General features: G+C 43.6%; 1 protein-coding gene and 1 long non-coding RNA gene across 4 annotated transcripts in view; one reads left to right on the forward strand and one right to left on the reverse strand.

The window, feature by feature from the left end:
• The first annotated feature begins 42 nt into the window (after positions 1-42).
• LOC139039137 (uncharacterized) lies at positions 43-11,149 on the forward strand. Its single transcript, XR_011492353.1, has 3 exons — positions 43-130; positions 5,804-5,891; positions 11,059-11,149. It is a non-coding gene; the product is annotated as an uncharacterized lncRNA (long non-coding RNA).
• Positions 6,429-23,736, reverse strand: part of ITGB3 (integrin subunit beta 3) — a 62,804-nt gene continuing 45,496 nt past the window's right edge. For 2 of the 3 annotated variants that reach the window (XM_070479584.1, XM_070479585.1), the window contains 5 exons: positions 21,047-21,269; positions 19,682-19,782; positions 17,283-17,402; positions 11,105-11,271; positions 6,429-9,614 (listed from right to left, as the gene is read on the reverse strand). In XM_070479584.1, the coding sequence (XP_070335685.1) occupies positions 9,549-9,614; positions 11,105-11,271; positions 17,283-17,402; positions 19,682-19,782; positions 21,047-21,269 (677 nt within the window). In that variant the 3' untranslated portion in view covers positions 6,429-9,548. Of the gene's footprint in view, positions 9,615-11,104; positions 11,272-17,282; positions 17,403-19,681; positions 19,783-21,046; positions 21,270-23,736 lie in introns of those variants that run through there. The other variant, XR_011492352.1, reaches the window with a different exon arrangement.

The raw sequence follows: 23,736 nt of genomic DNA on the forward strand, positions 1-23,736 counted from the left end.
TGACCTCACCCAGACAGGGCTCGGCGGCCTGGACCAGAGTGGCGGGGCTCATCTCTGCGCACCAAGAGCCTGGATTTCTCTCTCCATCCTGCACGCTCTCTGCTCTTCTGGCAGTTCCATTCATTCTCTGGTGTGCTGTCCCACCCCATCTGGTCCCATTTCAGTGTTATCTTCTATCCATGCTTTCAATACCTCCGGCCCTTCCTTTCCGCTAAAATGTTCCGTCTAACTTCGCTTCTACTACTTATTAGTGGACAGTCGAAGCCATTGTCCCACAACCTTACTGAAGTTTGTTCCAGCCTGCCCTTCAAAGGACTAACCTTGCTTTTGGAAGAGATATTTTGTTTTTCTACGAAAATCAACTTTTTAGGCACGCTGCAGATGATAGTTGGTCAAAGAAATGACTCAAAGCAGCGTTAGTCCTCTGTTCCTGGTTTTCCTCAGTTAGTCCCTAAAACGTTGTGTAAATCCAATTGGATGAAATTAATCATTTTTAAGTTTTGTTCAACTATAGTTGTAAATGCTGTCAAGCAAAGAGTGTTCTTAAAAACCCAAAAAACCCACGATTTAAAGTTATCTTTCTTTACAAACATACAGGTAAAATTGTTCACATTGATCCAAACTGAGCTTTCCATTATTTACATGTGGTGAACATCATGGGCTTTAGAGACAGATCTGTCCAAATTCAAGTCTTACTTATTTACTGTATGCAGTGGGGCAAATTACCTAAGACAAATTACCTTAGACAAATTGTCTAAGCCTCAGTTTTCCCAGGATCATGATAATTCAAAAATGTATGTAGTAGTCGGTATGTCACCATAATTAATTCCTTCAGTGATACTGCTAAGCTCATTTATGTTTTAAACTCTGCTCTGTAGGCATTTAGTACTTCTTTTTAAAAAGTTTTATTGGAGTATAGTTTCTTTACAGTGTTGTGTTATTTTTTGCCGTACAGCAAATGAGTCAACAGTACGTATACACATATCCCAACTTTTTTGGATTTTTGTCCCATTTAGGTCACCACAAGAGCATTGAGTAGAGTTCCCCATGCTATACAGTAGCTTCTCATTAGTTATCTGTTTCATAAATAGTGGTGTATATATGTCAATTCCAACCTCCCAATTCATCCCACCCTCCCTTTTCCCTCTTGGTGTCCATACATTTTTTTCCTCTGCATCTGTGTCTCTATTTCTGCCTTGTAGGTAGGTTCATCTGTACCATTTTTCTCATTTCCACATATATGCATTAATATATATTTGTTTTTCTGACTTACTTCGCTCTGACAATCACTAGGTCCATCCACATCTCTGCAAATGGCATAATTTTGTTCCATTTTATGGTTCAAACTGCCATATGTCCCAGCAGTCCCATTCTTGGTCATATATCCAGAGAAAACCATAATTTCAAAAGATGCATGCACCCTAGTGTCTGTTGTAGCACTAGTTACAATAGCCAGAACATGGAAACAACCTCCATGTCCATCAGCAGAGGAATGGATAAAGATGATGTGATATATACAATGGAGTATTATTCTTTAGTACTTTTAAAGTATATACAGTTTATCTCTCTAAATAGTCTATATGTAATCTGAGTGCTGAGACCATGTTTTTATTTTTGTAAACTCTCCATTCCCTACTTCCCCACCACCCACATTGTTTACAGTCACCTGTATTAATGACTCATCTCATTTTCCACTTATTCATAAAGATTCAATTTCTAATTTGTAAGAATTGCAGTGGCTTCAATCTGTAAGCTGATCAACAGATTGTGAATATTTTAAAAATCTTGAACATTTGTAGATTTTTTAGCACTGAATCTATTGATGAGCTAGTTAGATACTGTATTAGTCAGTTTCATAGACTTTAAATAGCACCAAGTATATATTAATGAGGACTAGATTCCTTTGCCAGTAACAGAAAATTTCTGAATAATTGTTGACTAAGCAAGACAAAAAATCACTGTGGATGGTAACTGCAGCCATGAAATTAAAAGACACTTGCTCCTTGGAAGAAAAGCTATGACCAACCTAGACAGCATATTAAAAAGCGGAGATTACTTTGCTGACAAAGGTTCATATGTACAGTCAAAGCTATGGTTTTTCTAGTAGTCATGTATGGATGTGAGAGTTGCACCATAAAGAAGGCTGAGTACCCAAGAATTGATGCTTTAGAACTATAGTGCTGGTGAAGACTCTTGAGAGTCCCTTGGACAGCAAGGAGATCAAACCAGTCAATCCAAAAGGAAATCAACCCTGAATATTCATTGGAAGGGCTGATGCTGAAACTAAAGCTCGAGTACTTTGACTGCTTGATTTGAGGACACACTCATTGGAAAAGACCCAGATGCTGGGAAAGCTTGAGGGCAGAAGGGGGAGACAGAGGATGAGATGGTTGGATGGTATCATCGACTCAACATGAGTTTGAGCAAATGCCAGGAGATAGTGAAGGACAGGGAAGCCTGGCGAGCTGCAGTTCATGGGGTTGCAAAGAGTCAGACACGACTGAGCAACTGAACAACAACAGCTGACAGCCTAGAGGGTAAAACATCGAGCCATGGAGAATTGTTCTGAGGCCTTGAAGGTGGATCTGCAGACCTGTACCTGAATGAATTTCAGAATTGCTGTGAACATCTGTGCATCTCTTTTTTCCTGCCTTTTGAAACAGGAGTGACTGTAGCAGTTATCCCACCTATCCCACCATTTTACATTGGTTGTTGTATGAAGGAAGCATATAGCTTTTTCCTTTAGTTCACAGGATTTCAGACTGAGAAGTATTGTACTCAAGTATATAAGGAATTCACCCAAGAAGCCGATCTGCCCCTGGATGTATTTAAAGTCTAAGACTCTGGACTTGAGCTGATGCTTGTTCGTTTGCAACCTTGAGAGCGTCCCAGGTGAAATCTGAAACCAGCTCTCTTACATGAAGGGTAGGGAGAGACCAAAGAAAGAGGCAGGCCACTCCACCTTGGTAGATGGAAAGTGTAATAAGAAAGGGAACTTACATACAAGACTTATCTTGGTGGCTGCAAGACAGTAGGTCTCTGCACCCACCTGCCAGAACCTTAAAAGTTTATTGCATGTAAAGTAGCATATTCACTGGTTCTGGAGATTAAGATAAGGATATTTTTGGCTGGGGGTGGGGGTGGTCATAGGCAATGGTTTTGTCTACCACAGTACTCTTCTGTTCAAGAAGTGGCATCTCATTGGGAAGCTAAATTCCACATGCCACAGAGCAACTAAGCTTGCACTGCAACTAGAGGGTTCATGTGTGTGCTAAGTCACTTCAGTCATATCTGACTCTTTGTGACCCTTTGGACTGTAGCCTACCAGATTCCTCTGTCCATGGGGATTCTCCAGGCAAGAATACTGCAGTGGGCTGCCATGCCCTCTTCCAGGGATCTTCCCAACCCAGAGATCAAGCCTTCCCAACCCAGGGATGTCTCCAGCACTAGCGGGCAGGTTCTTTACCATCAGTACCACCTGGAGTTCATGTACAACGAAAGATCCCACATCACAGCAAGGATGCCACATACTGCAACTAAGACCCAATGCAGCCAAATAAAGAAATAAAGAAGTGACATCTACTTCCCTCCCCTTGAAGGTGGGCTAGATTTAGTAAGCTATTTATAATGAAGAGTATGGCAGAAGTGATTATGTGACATTTACAAAGAGAGGGTAATAAAAGACACTGCAGCTTTCTCCATGTTTTCTCTTGGATTACTCACTTGCAGAGCAGCCAGATGGCATGTCTTGTGAACCCTCGAGCAGTCCTATGCAAATGTCCTATTGTCAATAGCCAGCATGGAACTGATGCCTCCTGCCAACAGCCATGTGAATAAGCCATCTTGGAAATGGATCCTGCAGCCCCTTTGAGTCTTGAGTTGACTGTAGCTCTGGCCAACAGCTTGATTACGACCTCAAGAGAGACTCTGAGTGAGAACCACCCAGCTAAGCCATTCTTGAATTTCTGAACACAGAAACTTTAACATAATGTTTGTTGTTTTATGCTGCTAAAATCATGTGGTCATTTGTTATGCAGCAATAGATAACTAATATAATCCCTAGGTTACATCTTGATCCATGATGTCTGCTTAGAGTCTTGCTATCATCTCTACATATCAGCCTGCAGGAAGAAGGAAGAGAAGAAAGGCATGCTCCCTCCCTTAAATAGCACTTGCTGAAAGTTGTGTGTACTCCCTTCATTAACATCTCACTGCCAACGAGATGACCATTGCACACCCAGCTGTATTTATTATGAGCAACCGTGTGTCTGACTAAAAATTAAGAATCCTAATACAATGTGAGAATGGTGATAACAGATAATGGGCCCAAGTAGCAATCTCTGTCACAATGGATGATTATAAGGGTCAGGAAAAGTAAAGCCTAGCATATATCCATCAACATTTTTCCTATTATTTAACAAAGTATTTCCATCAGCCGACAAATGATATTTATACAGGCATCACTCTGACCTCTCTAAAGAATCATGCCAATGGTGTGAGTCACAAGAAAATCCAACCGATATACTGGGTAAAACACAGTGAATTGTAAAACTTTTTCCTTTCAAAGTTCTTTTCAGGGATACTGCTAGAGAATAATTTACAATGGTGGCTTTGCCTAAGGGCTCTTAAATCTCCTAAATGTTGCTCTCTAGACATTGGGTTGGCTAAAAAGTTTGTTTGGATTTTTCCATGTTATGGAAAAAGCTGAATGAACATTTTGGTCAACCCAGTATTTATATTCTTCATTCCTTGGTGTATTGTCAGAAAATACAGAGCTAACAAAAAATATTTTCTCTATGTAAGAGGTTGGAGACATCACTATGACATTAGGAACTGCAAGGAACACCATCATGTTCCTGATCTATAATTTTCCTTTCACATACAATCCATTCTTGGATACCCACAGTAGTGGATTTTTAAAATTTTACTTAACAATATGGTCAACCCCAATCAAAACATTTAAAACTGCCTCCTTGTGCACATTAGTCAAACTAAAACAAATTAGGGAAACATATATCCAGAAATATGTTACAAAACCAAAGAGAAATTAGTTTCAAGTACTAAATGGCTTACTGCAAGGCATATATTATTGTTTCCTTACATTGTCATGAAAAATGAGGGTATTGTAATTTCAAGACAGTCTGCTTGTGGTTGGTCCCAGTGGTCATTAGATGGCTATTATCAAATAATTCAGGCTACAGAGGTCAAGGCTTATAGATATGATTTGACATATTGCTACCCAGTTCATTTTCACATAAAGTCCTCCATTTTCATCCAGACACTTAGTCATCAGTTAGCATGATGTAAATAAAACACAGTGAATCTTACAAAATTTCACCATAAAAGGACTCAGTCTAGGTTCACATAATCTTTTAATGATGTCCTGTACTGTATTGTGCTTTTTTTTTTTTCAAGTAAGTAAGGCAAGGATTATAAGTGTTCTGTAAAGTATTTCAGTGCCACACTGTCAGTGCTCAATAAATTTTAAGTAGCAAAAAGTAAAGTTACAAGTTCTAAAGTCTTATTCTGACATCCTATAGGATGATGATATTTAAGATTTTGATCCTATCTCCTATAAACAAATGCTGTAAGAGTATTTTTAAATTTACTTATTTTTAATTGAGGGATAATTGCTTTACAATACTGTGTTTGTTTCTGCCATACATCAACATGAATCAGCCATAGGTATATGTAAGAGTATTTTCTTGTTTCAGCTTGGTACACAAAAGGTTTTCTTTGATGCCTGCCAAGTATTCTGTTAGCTGTTTTTCCCTCTGAGATTCTCATCTATTACTTCTTTTAGTTTTTCATGGGAATTTGTGGCTGTGAGTGAACCCAACAAGCCTGTGAGTTAACTTGGAAAATGGATTGAACATAGACTTTCGTTTTCTGTGAGTACATACTTGGTTTTCTTAATCTATCAGCCAAAGTACATTCTTAATCTTTTAGCAGCAGAGCTGACTTATTGTAAATTTCTTTCTAAGCCAGAAAGGGTAAGTATGTGATTCCTTAAATCAGTAGTTCTCAAACTTGACCATGCAACAGAATCACCAGAGGAATTACCTCCTCTGGTCCTAGGGCCGACACTTTGAGACCCATTGTCTTAAAGTTGGGCATTTACATGTCCTGTAAATAATTTGCCATTAAGCCTTTACTTTACTAATTTATGCCTCCTGTAAACAAAACCTACACTAAATTGACAGTCCCTTCTGTTGAAGTTATACAAGGTTCTAAGAAATCCCCAATTTAAACACCCCCCCAAAAAAAAACCCCAAAACCAAAAAATTCTCTTAGACCAGTAAAAACCTTCTCATTTTGAAAATGTGATTCAAGTCTAAACAAAAGCCCTAGATTGGGAAACTAACTTCAGTTCCTGGAGTCATCATCATTCTGTTACATTTGGAAACATGTTTGCTCTAAAATAATCATTTGTGAGGCAATGTCACTTTATTCACCCAAAGGAAACAGGAATAACAGCACAGGAAGCCCTGGGGAGCCTTAGGCCAATTCTTTTTGGAAACCACATTTAATTCACTGTTGCACAACTCAAACAGAGGAGGTGGTTAGGAAGTCAGGAAGGCATTTATGTCAACCAGAAATACTTAACAAAGAGAAATATCTTGAAATCATGGATGGTCTAGGAATATCTGAGAGGTAAAGAACTTGACTCCTTAGGTGACAACTTGTCAGGAATGTTCCAAGTTTCCCATTTTTGTCCACAGACCCTGAGATTGAACATAAAATATCACCAAAAGAGCTCAGAACAAATAACTTCTTTGGGCTGGTTTTCTGATGCTAAAATACTACTTAGGGGTTCACCCTACATGACACCAAAACTGACTGCTATTTGCTAGCTCATGAACACAGCTATGGTTTCTCCCCCACATACAAACACTGATCTTCAAAGCCTGTAAGCCTCATTCCAGAAACTCAGAAAGATTCCTACTAATTTTTTCCTCCTTAGGATACAGTTTTCTCCTCCTTTGGTACCGTTTCTTCGTATAAACCATCTTATCTAAAGAAAATGACTGCTACTTCAATGGAGTCTTTTCTCAGGAGCCAACAGTTAGAATTAGATTCTAAACTTCCTGGATTTATAATCGTCTCTTCCCATTTATCTCTCTACAACATTACCATTCCCTATGGGAAGGAGTAATCCATGAGTGACACTGGGCTCAGATATCTGCCCCATTCCCAATCCCAAGGTTTATTCTCAATGTTAACACATGGATACAGAACACACATTTCAGCTAGTTCTTATGGATTCCTCTTCCCCAATACATGGATTAAACCATGTGCAAAGTGAACAAAGAAATAATAACTAAGTGGAGTTTAAGTGCTATATCAGGAGATGTAACTGCTAACAAAAGTTGGAAAAGGGTGTTCTCAGAGAAAATAAAATGAGGCTTTTTTCATTGAGAAAGGTGATATGGGATGCCACCTGCTCTTGCCAGAGCCAGATCTCCCAAATGAAAAAACAATCAACATCCCACAGAATCTTGACTGCCTATTTGATGCCACAGTAAGTCCCAGCATTATGGAATGTGGATACTGACAGAGACCTCCTAGATTGGCTAGGCAAAATGCATCATTTTTCAAACTAGAAAACTGAGCCCCAGGGAGAAGACTTGCCTTAATTAAGGTTAAAGCTCCTTAGATGTAACACTGAGGTCAGAACCTAGATTTTTTTTATCATCAGACCCCTGTTTTTATAGGCCCTTCCCTTTTTCTCAGGGAGTGGGGGTGGTGATTAATGTTGAATAAATGTAAACACCAATGGAGCAACTGCTTTTGCTAGGAAAAAAAAAAGCACAGCCCATTTTCCTCCTCCTCCTTGGGAGAGGTCCAGCATGTCCATGTGTCCAACCCTGCAGGCTCCCAGAATGAGAGAGCCCTTACAGACCCAGCAATGGGGTAGCGACTTCTTATGAATGATGCCAAGTGGGCGTGTCTGCACCCAGCTCAAGTCGGTGTGGCTTTTCATCCTTTTCTTCATCATCATCAAATGAAATTACAAATATAATGCAAGTGTGTTTATATATATGCTCCTTCAGATTCAGCAAGCCTCATACTGATTTCAGGTGTCCCTGATTTCAGGTTTCAGTGAGAAAAACAAAATTCCACTTGTGGCCTCTCAAATTAAAGACTGAGTTCAAATGAGGTTGCCAAGCCCACAGGAAGATGGCCCACACATGCTTATTCACCTGGCCCATCCTTCCACCCTGGCACTTATGCCCAGCAGACTCAGAGTCCCATGGGGATGATTCCTTCACAAGACACCCAAGAGGTAGATAAATGCAATCAGCCCCATGGGTGGGTATAGCACATAGAAACACAGAATTGGGTGTGTGGAGGTGACTTGAACATGGGACAGAAGGCCTGAAGGGTGAGGCCAGACCTCTGACTCTAACCATAGCACTCTCCCTGGAAGGCAAAGCCTTTGGTCATGAGAGAAATTCCCAGTATATGTGTGAGCGTGCATGCTTGGTCACTTCAGTCGTGTCTGACTCCATGACCCCGTGGACTGTAGCCCACCAGGCTCCTCTGTCCATGGGATTCTCCAGGCAAGAATACTGGAGTGGATCGCCATGCCCTCCTCCAAGGGATCTTCCTGACCCAGTGATCGAACCCACGCCTTCTGCATTCCCTGCATTGCAGGTGGATTCCTTACCCACTGAGCCACCTGGGAAGCCCCTCCCAGTACATAACAAATGTCTATAGCAGTGAAAGGATGGGATGGGAGCCAAAGAGGTGATGCTGGCTAAGGGTGACACACAACTTCTAAAGGAATCTCTAGGAAGGAGCTGCCAATAAGGCAAATCTGAAGGGTTATGATCATGAATGGGGGAGCCTGGGCACCTTAACCCCAGGTCATGCATGTCCCCCCGCCTCCCAGCACCAGCCCATCTCCCAGTAGATCGAAGACTAGACAGCAAGGACTTCCCTTAGTAGAGAACTATGCTGGGTTGAGGTGACGGCAAAGACAGGCAGGCCTGATGGTTCAGCTTTCCCCTAATGTCTCCCTCAGCCTGAGGGAAGGGACAGGAGATGGAGGCTCGAATGACACAACAAAGCCTCAAAGCCCAGCAGCTCCCAGCAGAGCTGCTGTGAGTCAGGCCTGAGAACCAGAAATACAAGGTAAACCAAGGTCCCTCTCTCTGGAACGAGAGTCCTTGGCCCTGCCCTCCTCTCCAAGAGACTGTCCTGAGAAGGAAAGTTGGCTGCCCACTGAGGTAATAAAGAACACCTGCTCAGCGATGTAGGTCACCCTCAGGTTAAGCAGGAAAACTCCCTGAAGGAAGGAGGCATTCTGAGGACAAAGACTGAGGAGCTTCGCTCATCTGGGACACAGGTTTTAAATTATACACTCCCCCTACACATATCACACACACACACACACACCCACCCACACACAGACCCACATTCTTCCAGCCCACCCCACTCCAAGCCCTCAATCCCGCCCCACAGGTGTTGCCCCCCGTAAACATGACAGCAGAGACGTCCGCGATCCTGGGACAGTCCAAGGGTGATCCTGGGATGGCTGCTCGTTAAGTGCCCCGGTAGGTGATGTTGGTGAAGGTGGATGTGGCCTCTTTATACAGTGGGTTGTTGGCCTGCAGAGAGAACAGAAAAGTGTCTTACAGCAAATTCCTCAATTCTTGCCTATCCTGGGGGTTTACTTGTTATCTGAGAAGTTTACCCACGACACTCTTCTCTGAGATATACCATCAATGAACAGTGTGATGCTTGTAATACTCATTCATACATTTGCTCTTACAGAGGGAATGGGTAGGAAATAAGAGGAGAGAGAAAATGGCATGCCGTCCTTCCACCATTCCTGAGGGGTTAAATTCAGCCCATCACTCTTGCGGATCCCAAAACCCTCCGAGATTAGCTTTTAGCCAATATCTCATATTTCCTCCTTCTCTTCTGAACTCTCTTTCTCCCTTTCACCCCCCTTTTTTTCTTTGTTGTGACTGTGATAAGGGGCGCAGGCAGAGAAGATAGGTGTAGCAGGTGATGGTTGGAATACAGAGGACCACTTTTGCTCAAATGATTCTTAATCTGTTCTCATCTTATCCCTCAAGCCTTGCTCACAAACTGTCACATTATCAGGAAAAAGACCCTCACTAGGTTTCCCAAATTATTTTCTAAAACAAAGTGACAAATCCCATTAGGTCTAATAGCCCTTAGTGGTAGGTAGCCTCAAGAAACACAACACATTCTCATGTGCCTTAGAGGGTCAGGATTTCTACATTGTCTGAACAGAAACATCTCAACTTCTTAGAATCCTTGAGTTCAAAGGCCTGAGGTCACCATCAGATGGGAACAAACTTTCAACCTAACCTTGGATATTCAGTGAAGTCATTCACTTGGAAGCCCAGGAAAAAGTTAAAATGTGCAACATGAGCCAAAAGAGAGTAAACTTGAGTATATAGAAGTTTCTCAATTAAAAGCTTGTTTGATTAAATTCAATCAGGGTAAATTGCAGGGAGCATTCTTTTAAGAGGCTGATACAAAAAGTAATTCCTATCATAACCTAGTTCCCTCCCATAATCAAAGAAGCTGCTAAATTTCTCTATATTCAGTTTCCTTATCTATAAAATGGGGATAATAATGTTATCTATCACATAGGGCTGTTACAGGAAGGAAATAAGTTAATTCATAAAAAGCATTTAGGACAGTTCCTGGTACATGGTAAATCTTCAGTAAATGTTAGCTGTTATCATTTGTTTCTGTTTATGTTTAATGCTTTGGACTTCATCAGTATATAGTGGATTACTATATGTCCTCAATGTAGGATTCTCAAGTCTGTCTTACCTTACTCACTTGCAGAGTAAGTTTCCTTTTCCCTGCTTCCAGGGCAGAGCTAAGCCCTATCCGTGCTCAGGTGGTGCTCACTGATGTCATAGAGAAAGAACCAGATGGTTTCCAGAAGTGTAATGACATTAGGACTGTTAGTCCATCTCCCAACTTCCAGGAAAAGGCTAACTGGGAAACTTTGGTGCTGGATGAGCCTGGACTGCCCTAAATAAGCATCTATTACTTCCACTTCAGACTCTCGAACCAACAACTTAAGAAAATGCCCAGCCCGGCCTCTTACAGTGTCCCATTTGGCTCTGGCTCTCTCTTCTTCAAATTTAGCAAACTCCTTCCGGTCATGGATGGTGATGAGAAGCTTCCAGATGAGCAGAGTCGCAAGGCCGATGAGCAGAATGGCCCCCATCACGGAGAGCAAGACCACCAGGATGTCAGGGCCCTTGGGACACTCTATCAGGAGAGAACACAGAGCAGGGTGGTTGGGAATGGAGTAGGAATCATTTGAATTGGTTACAAATAAGATCTTCTCGACAAAGGAATATAGTACAGGAGCATTCTCCAAAGGAAACAGAACTTACAAAATAAGCCTATTAATTTTTAAAAGGAGCGGGGTAAAATCCTTAGAGCAGTAATCATCTGTCCTGAGTGGTTTAAATCAAAGGTCATTAGCTGGTCATCCACAAGCAGAGTCTAGCCTACTTGGTGAGAGTTCACACAAATGTTCATTAAAAATTCGATTTGGGGAGTTTCCTGGTGGTTCAATGGTAATTAAGGCTCCAAGTTTCCAATGCAGGAGCCTAGATTCGATTCCCAACCAGGGAACTAGATCCCACATGCTGTAAGTAGGAGTTCGCAAGCCACAACTAAAGATCCCACAGGTTGCAATGAAGACCTGGCGCTGCCAAATAAAGAAAACGTTTGATTTTGCTGGCAACATTAAACCAGGAGATTCTCCCCCCTAAAATTGCAGATTCTTCTTCTCTTCAGAAAAAGAAAAAAGTCAAAAGATCTAGAAACACTGAACTTACACTTTTACAGGGTTTCAAACAGCTCGGGCTGAGGAGTAGCTGCCCATTTTAGTCGGAACACTTTTTAGTTTTCCAGATTCCTCACCACTCTTTCTTTTCTGCACTAAACAGAGGCGAAGTGTGGCTTGTCATTGAGTCTGTGCCCCTGTGGACTCTGGAGCCACACTGCCTGGGAGTAAATCCTGGCTATGTGACCTTTGATAAATAACTTCACCTTTCTGGGTGTCTGTTTTCCGTTTCTCCATCTCTAACAATAATAGCTCTGATTTCAAAAATGTATTATGAGCAATAGTTAAGGAATAATTAAGGACTTCTCTGGTGGTACAGTGGATAAGAATACACTTGCCAGTGCAGGCAACATAAGCTCGATCCCAAGTCCAGCAAGATTCCACATGCTGTGGGCAACTAAAAAGTGCACTCACCACAAATACTGAGCCTGCACGCCCAGAGCTTGTGCTCAGCAAGAAGCCACCACAACGAGAAGCCCAGACACTGCAACTAGAGAGTAGCCCCCACTCGCCGCAACTGGAGAAAGTCCATGCACAGCAATGAAGACCCTCCCAGTGCCACCAAAATAAATAAAACAAAAATTTTTTTAACCTTAAAAAAGGAATAATTAAGTTAAATATATTTAAGGAACTCAGAACAGTGCCTGGCACAGAGTCAGAGCTCAATAAATATCAGCTACTGTTATTACTGGTATCCCTGTTATTCGAGGCTGTTTTGCCTAATTTATTTACCCAGCTCCTCCTTGAGTTTGAGCTGGGTATTTGAGTTAGTTACCCTAGTTCAGATATTTATAACCCCCGAGGGCTGGGAACCTAATGACCTCCTTAACATACTTTGAAACTAGGAGGTCTGCCAACCAAGACAATATTTTGGGTTTCTTCCCAAAATATTTAGTCATCTAAAATTCTCACCCTGTTGAGAACCAACTTCCTGTTCAACCCCAGTCAACAACCAACATAAACAGAGGTACGACGTCAGCCCTCTGAGAGCCCAGTTGAGTATGCTCTGAACAGCTCCATTTCCCATAAACCACAGACGTCTGATGAGTGACCTCACTCCAGTAACTTCTCAGGTGTTATATAATTAGGTGTTTGTATATCTGAGTATTGATGGGTCTAAAGAGATGTCACACCTACTTTCCACACTGTCTCCCACCTTCTTCTCTAAACATACACACTATGCTTACCACACATGACCCAAAAACAACCACTACCACAACCCAAGCTGGCTATTTCCTATCCCACCAAATTACAACCTGTCTATAATTAAAGGAATGTCTGGAAAGAGGCTATGAGATCCCAATGTCTGAGTTCCCAAGGATGAAGGGTCCATCCTAGTTCTTCTGGGAAAAGCAGTTATGAATTCTCTGGAAGACTGAGGTAGGGCTGACCCTCAAACCTCAAAGTGGAATCGCTTCAATTTTACGTGTCAGTATGGCCAGGACAGGTAGAAAGCCAGATCTTCAGGGGAAAAAGTAAACCTGTTAACCATCTGTCCTAAAAGGGGCGGACGGCAGGTTTCCTGGAAACAGATACAAGACCAGGTGGTCTCTGAAGTGCCTTCCCAGCCACAGTGATGATGACCCATGATGGATGATGACCAGGGACGACTGGGGATGGTTAGCAGAATTGACAAACAAAAGTACAGGAAGTCCAGTTACATTAGAATTGCAGATAAATAACAAATAACTTTTGAAGTGTGTACCACATCTTGCCTGTTGTATTTTTTATTGAAGTATAATCACTCTACAATGTAATGTTGTGTTAGTTTCTGCTGCACAGTGAAGTGAAATCAACTATATGTACACAGATATCCCCTCCCTCTTGGCCCTCCCTTCCCCCCAACCCACAGCTCACCCCTCTAGGTCATCACAGAGCACCAAGCTGAGCTCCCTGTGCTATGCAGCAGCTTCCAACTAGCTATCTGTTTTACGCCTAGTAGTGTATATACTAATACATCAATCCTAGTCTCCCAATTCATCTCCCCCTCCCCTCCCCTCTCATGTCCACATGTCCATTCTCTTATGTCTGTGTCTCTATTCCTTGTCCTGGAAATAGGTTCATCCATACCACTTTTCTAGATTCTACATATATGTGTTCATATACAGTATTTGTCTTTCTCTTTCTGACTTACTTCACTCTGTATGACAGACTCTAGGTCCATCCGTATCTCTACAAGTGACCCCGTTTCATTCCTTTCTGTGGCTGATTAATATTCCATTGGACATATGTACCATATCTTCTCCCTGAGAAAACTGTAATTCAAAAGGACACATGTACCCCAATGCCCACTGCAGCACTATTTTCAACAGCCAGGACATGGAAGCAATGTAAATGTCCAAAGGCAGACATACTGTATTTTTATCAGACAACCCTATCTGGAAGTGATGACAGCCCAGCTCAAAGGAGCTCATTCCCTGACCACTTGGCTAATGTCAAACTCTATAGCGGTGCCCTCTTCACTGCCCCGTGGTGGTTCAGCCCTTCAGAGAGAACATCTACTAGGGCAAGAGTTAGGGAAGCAAATGAGAATAATCTCCTCCGAGACTGAGGGCCCCAGATGTTACCTTCTACTCAAAGCCAGAGTCCCTGAAAATGACTGGAAGCCAGGGTGAGAGGAAAGGCAGAACTTGGAATTCAAGGCAACAAGGTAAGAAATGTAGGTCTGGGGACCTATCTCCTGATGTGGAGGAAGGGCTACACTGGCAGTAAGCCTAAAAAGTTACCTCCACTCTGATAACTAGTGATGTGTCAGCATCCCAGTTATCATCATCTTTGTTTCCCAGGACTCCAGGCAATAGATTTCAGTCTCAGAATACCAGGTCAAATGATTTTTGTGAGTGCTACAGCAGGAGCACCAGCCAGATTGTTACAGCAAAGAGATGAGTTAATGTTAAACCCCAAAGCAAGAGGACACTGCACGTTGGAGATGAGAAGGGACAAAAGTACAGATAGGGTGGGTGTGGAAAATCCATTTAACACGTTAACACAGGTGGATGAGAAAGTATGAGGAAGTCGTGCTGAAACTAACTTACATCTGCGTCCCCAGACGTAATGGGTTGACCAAGAAGTTCATTCGGATTTTTCCATCCCATCCTATGGGAAATCCTGAGTGAATTTTTTGGCCAACCCAGTACATACCCAGACTCTTTCCTCTCCACTTCCCCACGTCAGTGTTCCCTTGAGTCACAAAACTAAGGTGATACCCTTTCTTTACCTTTCTTCTCCCTTATAAAGGATGAGAGCCCTGGAGAGACTGATAAGCAATATCACAAATGGGGACCCCACGCTCTCCTCTACCCACGGGGAGGACAACACCTCCAGTGACATAGGTGCAGCCCTTTTCCCACTTTCAACCACTCCTGTCTTTAAGCAGCCAAGATTCTCCCAACAGATATTAAGATATATATGAGTCTGCCTGTCTCCTGGGCATAATCCATCCTATGCATTCATTCAAAAACTGTGTATGAAGTATCTTCTCTGTAAATAACTGAGCCAGGTATAGAGATATTATAACAATAGATAAGAGACACAATTCCTATGTTCAAGGAACATATAGTCACCTGAAGAAGACAGGAGATTAAAGAAGCAATTTTTTTCTTTGACTGAGGTTTGTGGGATCTTAGTGCCCCAACCAGGGACTGTACCTGGACCCCTGGCAATGGAAGCACAGAGTTTTAACCACTGGACCACTAGGGAATTCCCTAAAGAAGCAATATAAGAACTTAGCCTGTCTAAAGGGAAGCACAGCAACCCAATGCAACGGGTGCGAGTTCGATGCCTGGTCGGGGAGCCAAAGTCCCACATGCCTTGTAGCTAAAAAAACAAAACATAAAACAGAAGTAATATTGTAGCAAATTCAATAAAGACTTTCAAAATGGTCCACACCAAAAAAAAAAAAAAACAAAACAGGGGCGGGGGCGGGGGCGGGGGAAGCACAGCTGCTCTGAAAATCAAAGATGTGTACCTAATCTAATCATCAGAATGGATGCTGGAGGAGGTCTGAGATGGCTCATCTGGGAAGTGGTATGTCTAAAACATCAGGGAATATATCACAATTACCAGGAGCACTAACAAGGAACAGAGAGGCATTGGCTTGTAGAAGTAAGACAGCGTTCAGAACTCTGGATTTTTTAACAAAGGAACATACAAAAGTTCAAGAACCACTGGCCTCAAGCAGGGACCAGCAAACAACAGCCCAGTGAGCCAAAAGCGGCTGGCCACCTGTTTTGGTAAACACAGTCAGATGCCTTCATTTGCATATAGTCTACGGCAGGTTTCTTGCTACGTGTCAGAGTTGAGTAGTCACCGCAGACACCATCTGGTCCACAAACCCTAAAATATTTAACATCTGGCCCTTTACAGAAAAAGTTTGCTGGCCCCTGGTCTAAAGAATGATTTGAAGACACTCCTACAACTGTAAAGAATGTCAAGTGACCAAGTGATTTAGCCTCTGCCTTCAGAGATTGTCCTTCATTCCAGAAAGTTCTGGCCCACCCCTCCCATCCCCCATCCCCACTATACCATAGGCCTTATGCCCCTGCAGCATCATGACTGCTTTACATGCCTGTGAATACCACACCTGCCTTATTTACTATTACATCTCCAGCACCTAGCCCATGCCTGATGTATATGTACTCAAAAATACTGTCTAATGATTGGGATTTCTCCAGCAGTCCAGTGGTTAAGACTCTGCCTTCCAACGCAGGGGACAAAAGTTCGATCCCTGGTCAGGGAATTAAGATCCCACATGCTGAGTGGTGTGGCGGAAAAAAAAGTCTAATGATTCATACCTTCATCTGTTGTTTAAGGGAGAGAAAGGAGATAAAGAAAATGAGGAAAAACAAGCAAATCTACTGCACTGGATGGTGACAAACCTGTGGTGGGTGTGTGTATGACACAGTGGGCTCTCCTGCCTCCAGAGGGTCCTGAGAGCAAGCATTAACTTTTCAGTGTTGGAGGCAGCTTCACATCCTTCACCACATCACACAGTAAAGCTGGTAAGGTGAAGACCTCAAACCTCAGGCCTTCCTCTGAAGCAGCAAGCAGCTTGTTCCTGGCAACCATTTAACTCTTAGTAGAGCAGATGCCTTGTGCTGAAAAGTGCTAGAATTTAAATTCCTTACCTCTTCCTTACAACATCACCTCAAAAAATACCAGGCTATCATCTGTTCCTTGAGCTCCACACCTACCCTCTTCCTCTCCTTACCCACCTTCTTATTCTTCTATCTCCTCAATTAGCAGGTCATTTTCTTGCTAATGTCTGTATTTACATACCCCACACTCAGATGACAAGCCCTGATCTATCACTTGTAAGATCAGGTTTCACCTGGATGTTCTGTTTAAGAGGAGTGATGGATGGAACTGTCTAATATTGGTCTCACTCTCCCTCGGGGAAGGGTCGGGACCCTCAGGGTTCACTCACCTGGCTCTTCTACCACATACAAAATGGACTTTCCGCTGGAGTCTTCATAGTACTGGAATCTGACGACACAGTCATCCTCATTCTTGTAGGTACAATTCACAGCATCCTTGCCAGTGTCCTCTGGGAGAGGAGGAAAGATGGGAGAATGAAAAACAGGTCAGTCCCTGAAAGATGGAGCCACCCCCAAATCCAGCCTTAAGACTTCTGGGAAAGCATGTGACAGGAAACCCCATGTCTGATATTAGGCAATATGCTTGGAGATGGCTGTCGTGCCTGGCAACTGCTTCGAGATGACTTTCACTGCTGTATTAGTACTCTGTCCCTCACAAAGTACTTTTGGGTTCTTATTCCTTCTTCTGGGAGGGATATGACATAACAGTATTATAGTCTGATTCAAAGCCTGGCTCTATCATCTCCCAGCTGTGTGATCTTGGGTAAGTTATCTGACCTCATTGAATCTATTTCTTCTTCTATAGCAGAAAAGATACCTTCACTCACAAGGATGGTTGAGAATCAAACAGCATAAACCACCTAACACACAGTGGGTGTTCCTTTCCTCTCTTTCCTTTCTCTGTTTGCTCAATGATTCCCAATAGTTTGCTTGCTCAACCCTTACATTTCTTCTATTTCTGCTTCCTATCCAGTGTTCCTCCCCAGAGCCGTCTCTTTTTCTTTGACTCTCATCATGTCTTGTTGGCTTCATCCCTTCCAATTCTAAAACCTGTTATTCTGACTGTGATACTATGGGTTACCCTCCACCAACTGCACAATGCCCTCCACCAGCTTTAGCAGATGGATAAATCTGATACATGATGAGATTAAGCAAATGTACCAAGGTCAGACAGCAAATAAGTGATAGAGCAGGACTAGGACATGAGTCTCAAAGCACATCCTACAGAGCCTTCAGTAAACCAGCGGTATTACAGAGCAATGCAAAGAGTAAGGATTTCAGGATTTAGTTCCAACCTTAACTCACCACTAATTTGCTTTGTGACAACTTTCTTGAGACTCAGTTTTCTTATCCTCAAAAATGAAGTTAGCAATAGTACTAAGTTCTTCTTTACTAGGTTATTGGGAGAAAAATAAGATAATGTGCACAAAAAGATACTTTTGTCATTTGTATAAGTTATAAAACTCCATACAATGAAGCATTTATTTTTATGATTATCATTGTGGAGGATGGGGGTATTTATCAACTAACTTGTGATACTCATCTAGTCTAGATGATAAAAATCTCTCCTATCAGCAGCCTCTTCTATCTAAGCTAATCATAGCAAGCCTGGTCTCCTCCAGAGGAAAAACAGCCTCTTCAAACTCAATCCCCAAATCACTATTAGTCCAGACCCACTTCAGACATTAGCCAAAGGATCCAGAGATCTGACTCTTTCCCAAAGCACCCCCATCCTGAAGCTGGCTGGCTAGCTGTGTCTTCCTGTGGCTCTCATTGAACATGTGTTTCCTTTCTTCATGTGAGATCACTATCTCTCAGCATCACCCAACGTCTAACTGACCTAGATAACCACATCAGATATGTGACAGCAGCAAAGAGCAACTCCTTTTAAGTCAAGATGAAGTACCAACCAGAATAATTGCAGGCAAGAGTTTTGTTCCTCACTGTATTTCTGTCTTATGCCAGGAGGAGCTCCCAGGAGCCAAAAGGGCTGCAGGCTAATAATTTTGGCTCCAAATCCATAAAGGTGAAGGTTTCTCTCTATATCTGCAGAGCTGTATGCTGGACCTTGCTTAACATTCTGAGGTAAAATGGTGTGTTCAGTCGTTCAGTCGTGTCCCACTCTTTGCGGCTCCATGGACTGTAGCCCACCGGGCTCCTCTGTCCATGGAATTTTCCAGGTAAGAATACTGGAGTGAGTTGCCATTTCCTGTTCCAGAGGATCTTCCCAACCCAGGACTCGAATCCACGTCTCTTGCATCTCCTGCATTGGCAGGCAGATTCTTTAACACTGAGCCACCTGGAAACCCCTTAGTAAATGCTTACTGGCCTACTAAACTAAGGTTATCATGGGCAACTACTTCTTCATTCTGTGCCTCAGTTTCTTCACCTGTAAAATGGAGTACATCATCTTTCTTTCCTTAGGGTAGTAAAGCTAGGGTTGCCCGACTTACACATACTTTAAAAGTTCTTTGCAGGATTTTGCTGAGCCCATGGGCTCTAGGAAGTAAAAGCGGAGGGAACTGCTGAACACATTTGCAGAGATGCAGAAGGTTTCTCAGGGAAGCTAGCTTTTAGGAAGGACCTACTGCGTATCAGGCCTACACAGTATACCTTTGAGGTAGGAATTACTCTTCCATTTTACAGATGAGAGTTGGAAAGTTTCTGGGGTTAAACTGGACAAACCTAGAACGTGGGTGTGCATAACTCTATGGCTTGCTGAACTTACTAAGTTCCTTCACAGGCTCAGTCTCATCACGACAATAACGGTTGCAGGTATTTTCCTCGTTGAGGGTTCCCCGGTTAAACTTCTTACATTCCACACACTCCCTAAAAGAGAGGGGACACAGGGGTGAAGGCAGGGAAGGAAGAACCCTAAGTGCGCTACAGTCTGGCTCTGCCTGCCATATACCCAGAAAGATGCCCCTCCCCCAGAAAATAGACACAAAAATAAAAGCATTTGTAAGACAACCATGGGGGACCCAGAAAGTCACATCTGGAGTTCAGGGGTGGGACTGCCCTCCTAACTGATAGCTAAGGCTATGTAGGCAGAGGTCTCCAGGAACTTTATTAAACTTCTTTATGTCCCATCCAAGACTGTGACAGGAGGGTGAATCCTATGCCACTTCTGGGAGCCCTAAAGTCAGAACCGGTCTCATAATTTGGGGGCCTGGCGCACAAAAAAAATGTCAGTCCCTTACTCAAAAATTAGTAGGGGGCTTCCCTGGTGGTCCAGTGGTTGGGAGTCTGCTGACAATGCAGGGGACACAGGTTCGATCCTTGGTCCGGGAGGATCCCACATAACACAAGGCAGCTCAGTCCTTGCACAACTACCGAGCTTGCCTGCTGCGACTGCTGAAGCCCGTGCTCCCTAGAGCCTGTGCTCCGCAACAAGAGAAGACACCGCAATGAAAAGCCTGCATGCCACAACTAAGGAGTGGCCCCTGCTCACCACAAGTAGAGAAAGTCCTTGCGCAGCAATGAAGACCCAGTGCGGCCATAAATAAATAAATAATTCTTTTTTAAATTAGGAAGAATTTCAAAACAGTGGTAGCAGAGCATTAAACAAAAGGTGAGGCCCTTCTAAGCACAGGGTGCTGTACAAATACGCAGGCTGCATACCCATGAGTCCAGCCTGGCTAAAGCAGTAAGAGAAACAGTGGGGCCATGGACTTGGGTTGAGGGGGGCTTCCTCTGCCCCCAGATGAATGATGTTTATAGTGGTGAACATCTCCTGTAGCCTTCATAATCCTGGCCCCACCTCCTTCACAAAATCAGAACCTCAGCACTGGAACATTCCCCAGGAGTCACCTGGTTTAGCCTTCCTCCAACTCAGGGATTCAGGATCCTGCCTAAAAGAGAGGTTTCTCCAACTGCAGTCCAGCTGGTACCACTCTGTTCCCTTCACCCCTGGCTCTAGCTCCAACTTTCCCTCAAGTTTTCAATGGATAGATGAACACTAGTCATTTGCTGGAACAGACTCCTCTCTCTCTAAAGCTCTGGTGAGTGAGAGACAGAACCTGCACAGTGTGGGGGACCCTCTCCCCCATCCCAGACACCCATCTCTCTCCAGCTCACGTCTCTGCCCACTCACTTCTTAAAGGTGCAGGCATCAGGGCAGGTGGGACACTTCTCACAGGTGTCCCCGTAGGAGCCAGGCTGGATGCAGACACAGCTGCCGCACTCGCACTTGCCCCGCCCGCTGCACAGTAGCCCGTTGCTGGACATGCAGGTGTCCGTGCGCGTGGTACAGTTGCAGTAGTAGCCGGTCCAGTCGGAGTCACATAGGCAGTCCCCACAGCTGCACTGGCCATGGCCTGAAAACACACAGCCCAAGGGGGCAGACCGGTCAGTGAGGCCCCCACTCCAGGACGGTATTCGGGGCTTTACCTCTCATCACCCTCTTCACATCACCACACTTTTGCCTCCACACTGAGCTATTCACCATCTTCTACACTGTTCTCATAGCCTCACTCTTCTCTGCCTGCTGTTCCCTCTGCTTAGATGCCCTTTCATCCTGAGACCACTACCTAACTCCTACTCATCCTTTAAAGCCCAATTCAAATGTCCCTTCCCCTCTGAAACTTTTTTCTGACCTCCCCAGGCCAAATCAACTGTCTGCCCATGTACTCTCCCAGTATTTATAGATACCTTTATTTCAACCCTGATGTTCAACCAATTTGCTTGCTTATCTGTTTCTTTCTGGATTGTGAGCTCCCTGATGGGGGAGCACATATTATATTCATTTTTCCATCAATAGTGATTAGTGTAAAATCTTACACACAGTAGGTGTACAACTAATGCAATTTCTTATTTATCTATTCATTCAACAAATATTTACCGAACTCATACCACATCTTGAGCACTGGGGACTCAACGGTGAACAAGACAGGCATATCATAGATCTTATCTCCTCTAGTTAAATTCATAGAAAATACACACAAACCTTCACCAACCTATGCCCTTCGTTGTGTTACCATAGTTTGCAAAGAGCCGCCAGCCTTACTAGGAAAGACTTATTTGCTTCCCTACCTGAGTATAGGAACAGGAGAGAGAGATGGGGTGAGGGTAGGGGTTAGATTGCTTAAATGCAGGCATTAACTCTCAACACTATATTCCCCTAACAATCATTAACCAAGGCTTTAAAACTTGGCTCCTAAATCCTGCAGAAAGGTGACTCATTCTCCAGGACTCTGAATCAGGAAGAAGTGGATGAATAATAAAAATCTGATTGTTAATCAGAGGAAAGGCAGGGAGCAAGGGGGAAGTAACATGAATTGATCTGAAAATCAAGCCATTGTGTGAGCAGATGGGCCCCAGGATGGTGGAGGAGAGGATGGTACACAGTTAGGCTCAAATAGCAATGAGCTGGCTACCCAGTGACCCAGTGGGTCTGATTAATATCTCTTGGCCACTATAGGTCCCTCTGGATGGTATCACCCACTAAAGGATGAGTGATACCAGCATAATCCTCTAGGAACCACCCTGGCATTCAAGGCTCAGACACACCTTCACTATGTGTGTCTGTTTCCCAAGAAGGATGGGAAACAAAACCTCAATGACCCCAGCTGCCAAATATTGGGTTGGCCAAAAGCCCATTGGGGTTTTTCCATATCATCTTATGGTAAAAACCCAAATGAACTTTCAGCCAACCTGATACATCTAGAGCAGCTGTCCCCAGTCTTTTTGGTACCATGGTCAAAAGTGGAAGACATCATATTTTCGTGGAAGACAATTTTTCCACAGGCTGGGGTAGAAAGATGGTTTCGTGATGATCCAAGCCTGGTACATTTATTCTGCACTTTATTGCTAACATTATTACATCAGCTCCACCTGAGATCATCAGGCCTTAGATCCCAAAGATCAGGGACTCCTGATCTAGAGAATAGAGATACTGGGCTGGTAGAAGGATGAAGAAAGAAGACAGATAGTATGGCTTGTGGTGAGCATTCTTGTCCCAGTGACTTCTTGGGGATGCAGAAGGGAAGGAGGGAAGCAGGACAGGGCAGGAGGCAAATGCTGGCAAGGAGACTTCCCTGGTGGTCCAGCGGTTAAGATATCGCCTTTCAACTCAGGGAGAGCGGGTTCAATCCCTGGTTGGGGAGCTAAGATCTCACATGCCCCGTGGCCAAAAAACCATATTGTAACAAAGTCAATAAAGACTTTAAAAATGGTCCACATCAAAAAAAAAAAAAAAAAAAAAGCTGGCAGGAATGTGGTCTCAGCCTGACAACTCCCCTCAGCCTGATCCCATGGCAGGCTGATGGGCATGACCAGCACCACAGCAACCTTGAGGCAAAGAGACTGGCCTGTGTAAGCCCTTGTCCACCAGTCATTGGCCAAGGTCTGAGAGCCATCCAGCTCTTGTCAGCTGAAAATAATTCTCCAGAGAAGGTACAATTGTGAGGTATTCTCAGCAGCCCTATCAGCGGTTGGGGGATGGGTGGGCCAGCTGAGTGGGACCCCCACAGTGTCCACTACACCCAGCTTTTGACCATGCCTCCTGGATAAGGAAAAGCGGACACCACAGAGGCCTGGCAGCACTCAGAGGCCTCAGTCTCCTCAGAAACCCTTGTCTCATAGTGTTTCCTTTGTGAGGCTAAACAAAGTGATCTTTGAGAAGACGGCCCGCAGGCCAGCCCAGGAGTGAGGCTGGGAGTGGATAGTGGCAGGCCAGCGCCAGCAGGCTGACTGCAAGGCTCCAGCAGGGTCAAGCTTTAAAAGGAAACCACAGTGCAGTAATGTCACAGGACTGGCATCCCTCCAGCAAAAGGGGTTCACAGG

Source organism: Odocoileus virginianus, chromosome 17 (genome assembly GCF_023699985.2).
Source record: "Odocoileus virginianus isolate 20LAN1187 ecotype Illinois chromosome 17, Ovbor_1.2, whole genome shotgun sequence".
Lineage (NCBI taxonomy): Eukaryota > Metazoa > Chordata > Mammalia > Artiodactyla > Cervidae > Odocoileus > Odocoileus virginianus.